General features: G+C 42.2%; 1 protein-coding gene across 2 annotated transcripts in view; it reads left to right on the top strand.

Moving 5' to 3' along the window:
* Nucleotides 1–15,495, top strand: part of LOC143276624 (carbohydrate sulfotransferase 14-like) — a 20,873-nt gene extending 5,378 nt beyond the window's left edge. Inside the window, exons 2-4 of one of the 2 annotated variants that reach the window (XM_076581239.1) lie at nt 5,894–5,979; nt 8,566–8,606; nt 13,534–15,495. In XM_076581239.1, coding sequence (XP_076437354.1) covers nt 5,898–5,979; nt 8,566–8,606; nt 13,534–14,793 — 1,383 coding nt within the window. In that variant the 5' untranslated portion in view covers nt 5,894–5,897 and the 3' untranslated portion in view covers nt 14,794–15,495. Of the gene's footprint in view, nt 1–5,641; nt 5,980–8,565; nt 8,607–13,533 lie in introns of those variants that run through there. The other variant, XM_076581238.1, reaches the window with a different exon arrangement.
* Nucleotides 15,496–15,845: the final 350 nt, after the last annotated feature.

Raw genomic sequence — 15,845 nt, 5'->3', positions numbered from 1 at the left:
ACGATGGGACGTGTGTGTATATTGTGTTATGAACACTATTGGACAAGTGTGTACTGTGTGATGAACACTATGGGACGTGTGTGTAGATTGTGTTATGAACACTACTGGACAAGTGTGCTGTGTTATGAACACGATGGGACGTGTGTGTATATTGTGTTATGAACACTATTGGACAAGTGTGTCCTGTGTTATGAACAATATGGGACGTGTGTGTATATTGTGTTATGCCCACTATTGGACATTTGTGTGTACTGTGTTATGAACACTATGGGACGTGTGTGTATATTGTGTTATGAACACTATTGGACAAGTGTGTCCTGTGTTATGAACACGATGGGACGTGTGTGTATATTGTGTTATGAACACTATTGGACAAGCGTGTCCTGTGTTATCAACACGATGGGACGTGTGTGTATATTGTGCTATGAACACTATGGGACGTGTGTGTAGATTGTGTTATGAACACTATTGAACAAGTGTGTACTGTGTGATGAACACTATGGGACGTGCATGTATACTGTGTTATAAACACTATTGGACAAGTGTGTCCTGTGTTATGAACACTACGGGACGTGTGTGTATATTGTGTTATGAACACTATTGGACAAGTGTGTACTGTGTGATGAACACTATGGGACGTGTGTGTATATTGTGTTATGAACACTATTGGACAAGTGTATCCTGTGTTATGAACAATATGGGACGTGTGTGTATATTGTGTTATGCCCACTATTGGACATTTGTGTGTACTGTGTTATGAACACTATGGGACGTGTGTGTATATTGTGTTATGAACACTATTGGACAAGTGTGTCCTGTGTTATGAACACGATGGGACGTGTGTGTATATTGTGTTTTGAACACTATTGGACAAGTGTGTCCTGTGTTATGAACACTATGGAACGTGTGTGTATATTGTGTTATGAACACTATTGGACAAGCGTGTCCTGTGTTATCAACACGATGGGACGTGTGTGTATATTGTGCTATGAACACTATGGGACGTGTGTGTAGATTGTGTTATGAACACTAGTGAACAAGTGTGTACTGTGTGATGAACACTATGGGACGTGTATGTATACTGTGTTATAAACACTATTGGACAAGTGTGTCCTGTGTTATGAACACTACGGGACGTGTGTGTATATTGTGTTATGAACACTATTGGACAAGTGTGTACTGTGTGATGAACACTATGGGACGTGTGTGTATATTGTGTTATGAACACTATTGGACAAGTGTGTCCTGTGTTATGAACAATATGGGACGTGTGTGTATATTGTGTTATGCCCACTATTGGACATTTGTGTGTACTGTGTTATGAACACTATGGGACGTGTGTGTATATTGTGTTATGAACACTATTGGACAAGTGTGTCCTGTGTTATGAACACGATGGGACGTGTGTGTATATTGTGTTATGAACACTATTGGACAAGTGTGTCCTGTGTTATGAACACTATGGAACGTGTGTGTATATTGTGTTATGAACACTATTGGACAAGCGTGTCCTGTGTTATCAACACGATGGGACGTGTGTGTATATTGTGCTATGAACACTATGGGACGTGTGTGTAGATTGTGTTATGAACACTATTGAACAAGTGTGTACTGTGTGATGAACACTATGGGACGTGTATGTATACTGTGTTATAAACACTATTGGACAAGTGTGTCCTGTGTTATGAACACTACGGGACGTGTGTGTATATTGTGTTATGAACACTATTGGACAAGTGTGTACTGTGTGATGAACACTATGGGACGTGTGTGTATATTGTGTTATGAACACTATTGGACAAGTGTGTCCTGTGTTATGAACAATATGGGACGTGTGTGTATATTGTGTTATGCCCACTATTGGACATTTGTGTGTACTGTGTTATGAACACTATGGGACGTGTGTGTATATTGTGTTATGAACACTATTGGACAAGTGTGTCCTGTGTTATGAACACGATGGGACGTGTGTGTATATTGTGTTTTGAACACTATTGGACAAGTGTGTCCTGTGTTATGAACACTATGGGACGTGTGTGCATATTGTGTTATGAACACTATTGGACAAGCGTGTCCTGTGTTATGAACACGATGGGACGTGTGTGTATATTGTGTTATGAACACTATTGGACAAGTGTGTCCTGTGTTATGAACACTATAGGACGTGTGTGTATATTGTGTTATGAACACTATTGGACAAGTGTGTACTGTGTGATGAACACTATGGGACGTGTATGTATATTGTGTTATGAACACTATTGGACAAGTGTGTACTGTGTTATGAACACTATGGGACGTGTGAGTGTACTGTGTGATGAATATTATTCGACATGTGCGTGTACTGTTATGTTATGGGACATGTGTGTGTGTGTGTGTGTGTGTGTGTGTGTGTGTGTGTGTGTGTGCTGTGTTACGAACACTACTGGACATGTGTGTGTACTGTGTCATGAACACTACTCGACATTCGTGTGTTCTGTGTAATGAACACTATTGTACATGTGTGTGTTCTCTGTTATGAATACTATTGGACATGCATGTGTACTGTTACTGTTATAAACAGTACGGGACATGTGTGTGTACTGTGTTATGAACACTATGGGACACGTGTCCGTTCAGTGTTACGAACACTATGGGACATGTGTGTATGTGTGTGTGTGAGTGCGGGTGTGTGTCTGTGTGTGTGGTGAGGCTGTGTTCTGTGTGATAAACACAGGTTTATATGGAGATCGTAATCCTAGAACTATGCGAGTAATCGTCCCCTACTACCAAGTGCACATGGTATCCCCCCCCTCCCCGAAAAAAAGGCTGTTTAGATCTACATTAATAATCAAACACCGATGACAGGGTATGCGGATGATAGCCACTGTGTCTAGAGCTCGGCACAGGAAGGCGGGGCCCAATCCTCTCCTTCCGCCGCTTTTAACCTCTCCTGACCGAAGTCAGGTACGTCAGGCGAAGAGAAAAAAAAAATCGGAGTAAAGTGGCTTTTTCTAAGAACAGAACACCATGTCGGAACGACACCTCCAACTCTCTGGCTGCTGGTAAACACTGAATCACAAGTCCAACGCCTCACCATTTTTTTTTTTTGTTGTTGTTGTTGTTGTTTTTGTTGGTAAGATACATTTCTCAAGGACAAAACACCATGCCGAAACAAGGCTTTGAACTCTCTGATCACCGGCAAACACTGGATCAGAAGTCCAAGCCTAGCCAATTGTACCAAGGCTTTTTTTCTTTTTCTTTTCCTTTTTTTCTTTTATTTCCTCTTTTTTTATATATATAGTTAAATGCATTTCTCAAGGACAAAACGCCATGCCGAAACAAGGCTTTGAACTCTCTGATCACCGGCAAACACTGGATTAGAAGTCCAACGGCTAACCGATTCAACAACGGCTTTATATATATATATATATATAGCTGGAGAGAAAAAAGTGCCTTTCCCGAGGACGCAACACCATGCCGAAACAATGCCTTGATTCTTGTTCACTGGTGAACACTGGATCAAAAGTCCAAGCCTAGCCAATTGTACCAAGGCTTCTTTTTTTTTCTTCTTTTTTTCGCCTTTTTCTTTTTTTCCTCTCTTTTTTTTAATAGTTAAGATGCATTTCTCAAGGACAAAACACCATGCCGAAACAAGGCTTTGAACTCTCTGATCACCGGCAAACACTGGATTAGAAGTCCAACCCGCTAACCAATTCAACAAGGGCTTTATATATATATATATATATATATATATATATATATATATATTTGGAGAAAAAAGGGCCTTTCCCGAGGACACAACACCATGCCGAAACAATGCCTTGATTCCTGTTCACTGGTGAACACTGATCAAAAGTCCAAGCCCAGCCAATTGTACCAAGGCTTTTTTTTCTTTTTTTTTTCTTCTTTTTTTCTCCTCTTTTTCTTTTTTTTCCTCTCTTTTTTTAACAGTTAAGATGCATTTCTCAAGGACAAAACACCATGCCAAAACAAGGCTTTGAACTCTCTAATCACCGGCAAACACTGGATTAGAAGTCCAGCGCCTAACCGATTCAACAACGGCTTTCTTTTATTGGAGAAAAAAGTGCCTTTCCAGAGGACACAACGCTGCCGAAACAATGTCTCGATTCCTGTTCACTGGTGAACACTGGATCAAAAGTCCAAGCCTATCACGGCTTCTTCTTTTTTTTTTTTTTTTTTAAAGATGCATTCTCTCAAGGACACAACGCCATGCCGAAACAAGGCCTCAACTCGCTGATCACCGGCAAACATTGGATCAGAAGTCCAACGCCTGAGCGATTCTTCCACGGTGCCGACATGAGTTTCGTACAGACAGATAATCTGACACAAAACCGAAAAGTGGTCATGTTTCTTGAACACAGCTAACGTATTTCATTGGTAGCAACACGGAGGTACAGAGGCTACGGGATTTCTTTGTTTTCGTTGTCTTGTTTATGTGGCTGATCATCAAAGAGGAGAGAATACACCATGCGGAAACGGGGCCTCGAAACCTGATCCCTGAAGTCCAACGATTTATCATTATTATTATTATTATTCCTTTATTTTGTTTTAATTTATTTTGTTTACCCTTCTGCACACCAAGCTCCATGGCTCCAGACAGGACTTGGAAAGGACGACGCTATTCATCAGACACTGACATCGTGAAGAAGCGAGCAACAAGTAGAAACCCCCCTTTTTTTTCTTTCCTTCTTTTTTTTCAACTTCGTCTTTTCTTATTCTTTTAACGTGGCTGATAAGGAAAGATAGGAAAATACAGGGAAAAGACTGGGAGTGAGGAGGTGCTGGATTCAACGTGGCTGATAAAGAAAGATAGGAAAATACAGGGACAAGACTGGGAGTGAGGAGGTGCTGGATTCAACGTGGCTGATAAGGAAAGATAGGAAAATACAGGGACAAGACTGGGAGTGAGGAGGTGCTGGATTCAACGTGGCTGATAAGGAAAGATAGGAAAATACAGGGACAACACTGGGAGTGATGAGCTGCTGGAGTCAACGTGGCTGATAAAGAAAGATAGGAAAATACAGAGACAACACTGGGAGTGAGGAGGTGCTGGATTCAACGTGGCTGATAAGGAAAGATAGGAAAATACAGGGACAACACTGGGAGTGATGAGGTGCTGGATTCAACGTGGCTGATAAAGAAAGATAGGAAAAACCAGGGACAACACTGGGAGTGATGAGGTGCTGGATTCAACGTGGCTGATAAAGAAAGATAGGAAAATACAGGGACAACACTGGGAGTGGTGAGGTGCTGGATTCAACGTGGCTGATAAAGAAAGATAGGAAAATACAGGGACAACACTGGGAGTGAGGAGGTGCTGGATTCAACGTGGCTGATAAAGAAAGATAGGAAAATACAGAGACAACACTGGGAGTGGTGAGGTGCTGGATTCAACGTGGCTGATATAGAAAGATAGGAAAATACAGGGACAACACTGGGAGTGATGAGCTGCTGGATTCAACGTGGCTGATAAGGAAAGGGAACAACATGCAGGGACAACACTGGGAGTGGTGAGGTGCTGGATTCAACGTGGCTGATAAAGAAACATAGGAAAATACAGGGACAACACTGGGAGTGAGGAGGTGCTGGATTCAACGTGGCTGATAAAGAAAGATAGGAAAATACAGGGACAACACTGGGAGTGAGGAGGTGCTGGATTCAACGTGGCTGATAAGGAAAGATAGGAAAATACAGGGACAAGACTGGGAGTGAGGAGGTGCTGGATTCAACGTGGCTGATAAGGAAAGATAGGAAAATACAGGGACAACACTGGGCGTGGTGAGGTGCTGGATTCAACGTGGCTGATAAGGAAAGGGAACAAAATGCAGGGACAGTGTAGGTCAGGACTGGGAGTGAGGTGGTTCCTTGGCCACGTGATGCTGTGGTGTTTCAGGAAGATGTCGCGGAGGAAGCTGTACTTCCTGATGCTCGTCATCCTCACGTTCTTCTTCCTCCTCTTCATCCTCCTCTCTTCCAAAGGTGAGTGTGACTTATTGTCTGTCTGTTTGTTTGTTTAAACTTACTTTATTTAAATCATTTGCCCTTTGCATACTTTTATCATATTTTGGTGTAGTTACTTGACAAGGTGAATGGAGAGAGTTACCACTCTGTTAATCATTTGATCTCCTGTCCTCATTGTTTATCAATTCCGTGTGTGTATATGTTTCAGTGATTTGAAAATACTGAAACAGCAGTTTAAAAACAACCAAATGACATTCCATGGAAATAAACTTATAAGGGAGAAATAAACGTGTGCTATAACAACATTTTCACGTCTTCAATAAAACAATAAACATTCGGATTATCGCCACGTGGGACCATTGCTGCGTCGGACTAAAATGTATCAGTAGATCGGTTTTTCGAACCATTGTTACTACGGACTAAATGCTTCACTTCAGCGGTTTTCCGGACCACACGAAGCGTAGGACGATTGCCACTTCGGACTATTGCCACTTCGGACTATTGCCACTTCGGACGAATAACGTCGGACGATTGACACTTCGGACTATTGCCACTTCGGACGAATAAAGTCGGACGATTGACACTTCGGACTATTGCCACTTCGGACGAATAAAGTCGGACGATTGACACTTCGGACTATTGCCACTTCGGACGAATAACGTCGGACGATTGACACTTCGGACTATTGCCACTTCGGACGAATAACGTCGGACGATTGACACTACTGACTCGCCGGACGATTGACAAGTCAGTTGGACTGTATTCAGACTGTAGCCGGTGGATCATTCTGGTGAGCTGTGGGCTGCAGTCTGATAGCCAGGCGTTTCAGTAGTTCGACTAGTTTCGCTTCTTTTTAAATTTTATTATATATATATATATATATATATATATATATATATATATATATATATATATATTCAAAACACGCTCCTTGTGACAAGGATCTCTCGATTTGATCAAAACGACTCCAAGATCTACGTAATGTCAAATGGGTGGTCACACGAGTTCACCGGATCAACATGGAACAGATGAGAAACGGGCCTTTCCCTTATCGGGATGGATGGAATCCTGAAGGTAGCGGTATTAATTTCGGTGTCATCCAGCACCCATCCCCCTGATCTTGTGAAATACATTGGCAGTAGTGTCGCAATCGCCACTTGTCGGCGACATCACATCTAAAATCCTCCGTTTTCTCCCCGGATTTGCACAGAACTCGGGAATAACCCCCTGGGGCATTTCTGCGTGACACCCAACTGACTGACGCGTTTCTTTTTGACTCACTTGTGTAAACAAAGTGAGTCTATGTTTTAACCCGGTGTTCGGTTGTGTGTCTGTGTGTGTGTGTGTGTGTGTGTGTGTGTGTGTCTGTGTGTCCGTGGTAAACTTTAACATTGACATTTTCTCTGCAAATACTTTGTCAGCTGACACCAAATTAGGCATAAAAATAGGAAAAATTCAGTTCTTTCCAGTCATCTTGTTTAAAACAATATTGCACCTCTGGGATGGGCACACACAAAAAAAATTAAAAAAGAAGCCTAATTATATGCAAACTGTATTTACTGTTATATTTATATTTTTTGTATTCTTTAAACTTGGCACTTTGACCTCTTATTCTGACACAACAACAAGAGCAGTCATTATTATCATTTTTTGTTCAAACAGGAACTTCTTTTGCTAAGCATGGAATTTTTATTTATTTTGCAAACGTTTTGGTGCAGGTAGTGAAAAAGGGAAATTACTCTGTAATTAATGCTAGGGGACGTAATTTATCACAAGTGAGTCTTGAAGGCCTTGCCTCTCTTCTTCTTCTTCTTCCTCGTTCGCCTCCCATTAGTTAAGCAGCCCGGTGTCCTCGATGAAGGCTGCCGTCCGTCGCAGCTCCTTCAGGGTGCCGTACAGTTTGGCTTCCACTGCTGTCGGTGTTGGCCAGCACTTCCTCCTGGATGCTGCATGCGTCCTACAGTTTTGAAGGATGTGGTCGGTTGTCATTGGTCCCTCACCACAAGGGCACTCTCCACTCTGTCCAATGCCAAATTTTGTGTGCATATGGTGGAGCAGGCGGTTGTGTCCAGTCCTCAGGCGGAAGATCTTGATTTTTTTTTTAATTTTTTTTTTTTAATAATCACTGTTATCATTATGATGATGACGATGATTATCGTCATCATTACCCCAAAAAGGCTAAGTTGTTTTATCAGGATACAACGCCTTTCCGATTTTGCTAATGCGTCTCCTTGATAAAGTGACTAGACGTTGGAATAATGACACACTGACATGGGGGGTGGGAGGTTATAGTTACAGTTCCAGTCTCTGATATTTCACATACTGTGACTTGCATGCGCTCTGGGTAACACCAAGAAAATGGTGAGCAACATGGTGTGGAGAGCTGGAACATGAATAATTTACTCTTCAGCGTGTACTTGTGGGTGGTTTGGAGATGCGGGTGGATGAGGGGTGTGTGTGTGTGTGTGTGTGTGTGTGTGTGTGTGTGTGTAAATGGATGTGTACGTGTATGCATGTGTGTGTTGTGCATGTGTGTGCGTACATGTGTCTATGCGCACATGTATGTGTGCTTGTGAATGAATATAAATCATGTGTAAGTTGCAGATGCAGATTTACGTGAAAGACTGATGAACGTCGGACAATCTGTAAGTTTCTCTCTCTCTCTCTCTCTCTCTCTCTCTCTCTCTCTTTCTCACTCAAATACAGTGAACCTATGACCTAATTCCCGATAGATATCACAGACACCAATCTATGTTAAAAGCTGCGTTACTGATGACTGCAGAAAAACCAATAATGATGAAAAGTTGCTAGCTTTATACACAAGTCTCCAGACAGTTACTGGTGTTAAAGTTCGTGATTTTTTTACGAAAAGATTTTTTTTTTAACTCCGTTTGTAAAGGACCAAGGCCTAAACAACGAAACCATCTGAGTCTATATCTTTCCCAGCTTCAATTGGCTGGACATGTAGTTCGAATGGACAGGCTGTAGGAACGAGCGAATGACGTCACGCGCAATGTATTTTGGGTTGGTTCACCATTCTGCTAACACGCAACTTGTAAACAAACTCACGAGTCCGCAATCGTAAGCGTTGTCGATGCTTTCAGAGCTATGAGTTCGCTGATGTCTTGTAGATTGCAACAACGCTTCGCATGATCGAAGAATTGAAAAAAAAATGATGTGGGAATGAAATTCTTCCGATTTTCTAACGTGAAAGAAGTCACAAGACAGCGTTTTCCTCCCTAGCTGTCATGGCCATTGTCTTACTCTTAGATTAGAACAAGAAAAAGAAAGCAAAACAAAGTCACAAGAAGAAGATGATAATATCGAGGTCAGTTAGCGGTGATCAGACGCAAAACCATCACATCTGAGATGGGATGCGTGATAGTTCAAGACACTGTCAGGGAGGTATTTAACGGGATTTACATTCTCTCTCTCTCTGTGTTCGTTCTTTAGTTTAGCGTCTTTTCACTATCAGTGATATTAGACGTTAAAAAAAAGGGGGCGGGGGGCATGGGGGGAGGAAGGTGGTATAACTAACATGCAATTACATTTAACAGTAACAATTCAATAATAATGATGATAATAATCAGTAACCATTAACACAATTCTGAAGTGCATTAAAGGATTGTAGAAATAGGGCTATGAACTAATGCCTGTGAAAGTTCGACCATAAGAACCTCGTCAGAAATAACTTTACAAAAATTATCTGCAGAATTATTATTCTCTTTGAAATACTTGGGCAAGAAGGTACGTAACTGCTGGCAGTGAAACAAACAATGATGCAAGCTGAACTGCTTACCACAGATGCATGTAACATTTTTACTATACTTTATCTTCAGCGCATCAAGTTTTATACGGAAGAAAGTAGAGGTTATTAATCTTGTATAGCAAGCTGATGGATTCGGTATCTTTTCTTTAATAATATTCTCGGGGAATAATGTTCCTTTATGTTTTAAAAACTTTAACTTCCATCGGTTATGAAATCGACACAATGCTGATTTTTCTAACAAAGTGTATGCCTCTTTTACGGAGACACGGAAATGTATTTTTGTCGAATTTTCTGAATCTTTTAGCTGCTTTATCTGTGTGTGTGTGTGTGTGTGTGTGTGTGTGTGTGTGTGTGTGTGTGTGTGTGTGTGTGTGTGTGTGTGTTCTGTGAGAGTCGTGGTGGCCGATGAGTCCAGGAATGTCCGCGCCGTATGCGACAATGTCACGAATGTCATTTCCTCAAATTTCTGTATGATTCCCATGGAGGCCTCACTGAATTTAAACCAGTAACACTGTGCCATCGATTCTGACTACTTTAAGAAGTTGCACTGCGTTCGGGTAAATCCGTACATGACACACGTACCACATCTGCTAGGCGGATTCTGGAACAGCAGCAAACCTCAACCTGCTGCTGTGCTAGACAGGATTTTTGTGCAATAGTATATTCGTGTGCCTATCAGTGTGTGTGTGTGTGTGTGTGTGTGTGTGTGTCTTTATGTGTGAATTTTGAACTAGAATAAATGATTTTCAGATCAAATCTCTCTCTCTCTCTCTCTCTCTCTCTCTCTCTCTCTGTGTGTGTGTGTGTGTGTGTGTGTGTGTGTGTGTAAATAAATGTTTTTATAATGTTTTATTTCTTAAAATACACAAAAATCAGAAATCAAAAAAAGTTTTATATCTGATTTTTTTTTTATTCCATAATAACATGAATGGTAATTTGCTAAGTCAGTTCAGTCAACGGGCAGTTTAACAATAAACCTAAATATATTCAAATCAGATGAGAATTCCTCTCTCTGTCTGATTTGTCTCTCTTTGTATCTCAATGCAGGCAGCAACATGCAATAAACCACATACTAAAAAGATTCCCCCCCCCCCCCAACCCGCCTCCCACCCACAAACACATACAAACGTAAACCATTTAAATCAATTTTTTTTTAGACATACGTCGCCATAGTTGATTTCTGCAGAGCTGTCATTGAAAGTGTGTTAACCTTCGCTATTACAGTTTGGGTGCGGAAACATTTCCAAGGCAGAAGTCGCAGCCCTGAACAGAATCGTAAAAAACTGCCACCAAGATTACCGGGACTGATCTACCTTCTCTAGACGACATATATTTTTAGCGGCTATTCAAAAAAGCAAAACCAATCAGCCAGGACGAATCACATCTAGCTTTTGGAATTTTCGAGATGCTCCCCTCTGGTCGTCGAAGTACGGAAACCAATCGCTTCGCCAATAGCTTTTTCCCAAAGCAGTCAATGCCCTGTCTCTCGAACAAATCCAGTATGATTAAAGAGAGTTGTGCAATCAACAACCACTTAACTGAAAATCTGGTCATCAGCCCGATCCACATGCAATATGCAGCTTATGTTTAATTAAATGTGTGTGTGTGTGTGTGTGTGTGTGTGTGTGTGTGTGTGTGTGTGTGTGTGTGTGTTGATATGCACATGTATGTGTCCTAAATTCTACTGTATCTGTGTATGATTTTCGACATATGTTTATACCCTTTTTATGTACTTTTATGTACTACCCCCCCCCCCCGTCCCCCCCTCTCCCCCAATATTCTTATGACCTGGTATACTTGACCTGGTATAAAGACATATCTATTCTATTCTATGGTGTGAGACACATTCAATTTGTAATTTTCAGAAATACTTATTCCACTTTAACAATGACAGTTAAAAAACCATGCTGATGAAAATATGCAAAACACACATGCACACACACGTGGACAGAAATCATGCAAGTAACATGAAACAGGAAATGAAGAAGTGGAACAAGAGCCTGAGGCCCATGATGCTGAACCAGAAATGGAAAAAGACAGTGTATCAGCAGCTTATGGTCTTGAGGATGCAAGAACGGACTGCCTGAACATTCAGACTGACATGACATCTTCTGAAATTGATGGGATCTCGGAAGAAATAAACAGGCTTAAATGAAAACAGAAACTTGAGAGAAAAGTTACAGAAGAAAGAAATTAGCTCAGTGTTGTATGGTCAAATTAGTAATGAAGTGATGGCAAAGAAAAACACAAAAAAAAAACAAACAAAAACAAAAAAAAAACAAGAGAGGCAAGGCCTTCAAGACTCACTTGTGATAAATTAAGTCCCCTTGCATTAATTACAGAGTAATTTCCCTTTTTTACTATCTGCGCCAAAACGTTTGCAAAATAAATAAAAAATTCCATGCTTAGCAAAAGAAGTTCCCGTTTGAACAAAAAAATGATAATAATGACTCCTCTTGTTGTTGTGTCAGAATAAGAGGTCAAAGTGCCAAGTTTAGAGAATACAAAAAATATAAATATAACAGTAAATGCAGTTTGCATATAATTAGGCTTTTTTTGTGTGTGTGCCCATCCCAGAGGTGCAATATTGTTTTAAACAAGATGACTGGAAAGAACTGAATTTTTCCTATTTTTATGTCTAATTTGGTGTCAACTGGCAAAGTATTTGCAGAGAAAATGTCAATTTTAAAGTTTACCACGGACACACACACACACACACACACACACACACACAGACAACCGAACACCGGGTTAAAACATAGACTCACTTTGTTAACACAAGTGAGTCAAAAATATTTGTGTAATCACGAAGCACATGTTGTGGTGCACAAAACAAGAACCATGCCTTTAGAAATGTTCTCATAAGGAGTGAAGTAATAGCACAATTTATGTTTGATCCAGTAAAAGGCGACAAGGCCACTGCTAACAGCAATGGACATTAACTGTCTCCATACGAACGGCGAAAGAGACGACGTTAACAGCGTTTCACCCCAATTACCACCATCAAAATATTGCAAGCGGAAGGCTCTTATACTGAAGAGGTGAATGTTGACAAAGAATACCACAATTCTGACGACGGAATCTAAAGGTTGGGTCATTCAGACACCCACTGGACATCCGAGGGGTCTGTGTAGAGAAGAAGAGAGGACTGAACGTACTGAGTGAGTTAACATGTTGACAGAGGGTCTAAAATAAAATACTATATTACGTTATCAATGCATGACATCAGTTTCAATGAATTAAAAACTGTGGATGGTTCAGCACAATGTCAAAATGGTCATTTTTTTTTAGATACCCATGTGAAAATGTGTTAAGACTGTGTCATAAATGCAAACATACAATGTGGGAAGTAAATCTGTCAGAATGCTAGATCAGGCAAACAAAAGTAAACGGATCAATTGCATAAGGGCTAAATAATAAATTTTAATGCAATCTTTAATGAATCACACTGCAGATGAACAGCCATATCGTAGTATGAGGCCAGAAGGATTACATAGTTCATTCTGTCCACACGCGTGCGTGTGTGTGACGGAAACCTGATTAAATGAGACAGGAAACGAATAATAAGCGCCCAAAAGTTCCTGTGTGTCGGCTCTACACAGTAGGAAGTCTGTTATACAAATGACTTGTAACCTTGTTCTCCGACGCGACCCTCCACACTCAATAAAAGTAGCACTATCATCATCATCATCACTATCACCATCATCACAATCACCATCATCATCACTATCTCCATCATCATCATCATCATCATCACAATCATCATCATCATCATCAAGTGACAGATCAGTTTTCTGTCACAGCCCCAGCCGAAGTGGATGGACAGAACAGGCAGCGTGCTGACACATCTCCTGATGGAGCCCGGCCACCCTCCCAAAGCCAACACCAACTCGACAATCAGCGGTCCACGGGAGGCAACCACCGCTTACCGCCAGCTCAGCAGTCAGGCAGAAATTGTCGCCCATTTCCTCGCGCGGCGTCGCAAGCTGGAGGAGGCGTGCAAGCAGCTCGGTCATCAACAACTGCCTTTCCCGCAGAGAACGAAATTGATGAAACTGTCTGCTGGAGGCGTTCTTCCAGTCGATGTTACTTACTGCGTCATCCCCAAAACAGGATCAACCACATGGAGAAGACTGCTCTCGTCTATAAGATCGGATGTGAGGAAAATCAGAGACGCTTCTGGGGAGCGCCGCGAAAGGTTTAGGCAAGCTCTTCCGGCCGCAGCAGCCGACAACGACCACCACCACCACAAAGATGCTGTTTCCTTCACATTTGTCCGCGATCCTTACAGCAGACTGCTCTCCGGCTACATCGACAAACTCTTCTCGCCGAACTACATCTTCTCCAAGAGCTTGGGTCGCTACATCATCCAGAAGTTCCGCGACCCGAACGCGGCGTCCTCGCGGAGCCTCGCGTGCGGCTTCGATGTGACTTTCCCCGAGTTCATCCGATACTTCATCCATTCGCAGGGCACGGGGCTGAAGCGAAACGGCCACTTCATCCCCGCCAGCGAGCAGTGCGGCATGTGCGAAAACTCGTACACCTACATCGGCCATTTGGAAACCATCCGAGAGGACATGCCCTTCATTCTGGAAGCCATGCACTCCACGGTCGCCGAGAACATGACCTTCGAGTCTCACACCATCGAGCGCAACACGGACATGGTCATGAGGAGAGGCAAAGTCGGCATAGAGCAGTGCATGGACTGGGACGAGGCTCTCCGCCGTCTGTGGAAAAAATGGCAGGTTCGAGGAGTCATCAGCAAACAGCAGGGGTTCCCGCTGTCAAGGGAACGAACTAGGAACATTTCCCTAGAGGACATGACGAGGGCTGGGCTAGCTGCCCTGGCTGGGTCCGGGCCGAGGTGGAAAAGGGTGGGGCAGAAGAAGGAGGCCCTGAGAGAGGCGTTCGGTGCGGTCTCCCTGCAGGACAGGCTGAGGGTGAAAGAGCTGCTGCATTACGACTTCCAGATGTTCGGGTTCGACCCTGAGCCTGAGGAGGTGTTCCCATCGTCGCCTTACGTCAAGGACCCGCATTTCAGCTACTTTGACTTGTACCCTTAATCAATCATATTCTTGATTTCTGGAGTGCGTTACTCTTCTTTTGTGTCCATTTATATCTTGTATTACATAATATAACATTGTATTGTCGTGTATTGTACCGCAAGGAGGAATGTGGCAGAATGGTTCAGACGCTTATCTACCAATACAGTATCCGTGAAGGTCTGGGTTCGAATCTCGGTCTCGCCCTGCGTCCAAAATTTGACTGGAGAATCAAACTGAGCGTCCAGTCATTCGGACGAGACGACAAACTTAGGTCCCGTGTGCAGCACGTACTTGACGCATTAAAATAAAAGAACCCTTGGCAATATAGGTTTTGTGCTGCGGCAAAATTAAGAAGAAATCCACTCCGATAGGTTCACAAAATACACATGCATGCACTATACCGCGCTGGGCTAAGCATCTGTCAGGTATCTTCCCAACAAATGTGGTGTAGCGTATAATGGATTTGTTCCGCGAACGCAGTGACGCCTCTCATATGTTTGTGTGTGAACACTATACATATGTTTATCACATCGGAAAATCCATTGGTGACTGAGTAAGGGGATTTAAGAACCTGATAAAATGATGTAAAAATATCATGGCCCAAATCGGCTACCTTTGTTTTGTTCCACAGCATGTTTGAGAGAGAGGCGGGACGCACGGTGGTCTAATAGTCAAGCCATTCGCCCAGACAATGGAGTGAGCGTAAGAAAAAAAAAGAAAATACTAGAACAATATACATAATTGTCGACACAGAATCGCATTCACACATTCTGTTTTTGTTGTTGTTTTTTTTACTCACTTGTGTAAACAAAGTGAGTCTATGTTTTAACCCGGTGTTCGGTTGTCTGTCTCTGTGTGTGTGTGTGTGTGTGTGTGTGTGTGTGTGTGTGTGTGTGTGTGTGTGTGTGTGTGTGTGTCCGTGTGTCTGTGTGTCCGTGGTAAACTTTAACATTGACATTTTCTCTGCAAATACTTTGTCAGTTGACACCAAATTTTTTTGGCATAAAAATAGGAAAAATTCAGTTCTTTCCAGTCATCTTGTTTAAAACAATATTGCACCTCTGGGATGG

Source organism: Babylonia areolata, chromosome 32, assembly GCF_041734735.1.
Source record: "Babylonia areolata isolate BAREFJ2019XMU chromosome 32, ASM4173473v1, whole genome shotgun sequence".
NCBI classification, from domain to species: Eukaryota; Metazoa; Mollusca; class Gastropoda; order Neogastropoda; family Buccinidae; genus Babylonia; species Babylonia areolata.
The sequence above is the reverse complement of the archived record's forward strand: the minus strand, read 5'-3'. Positions and strand labels throughout refer to the sequence as shown.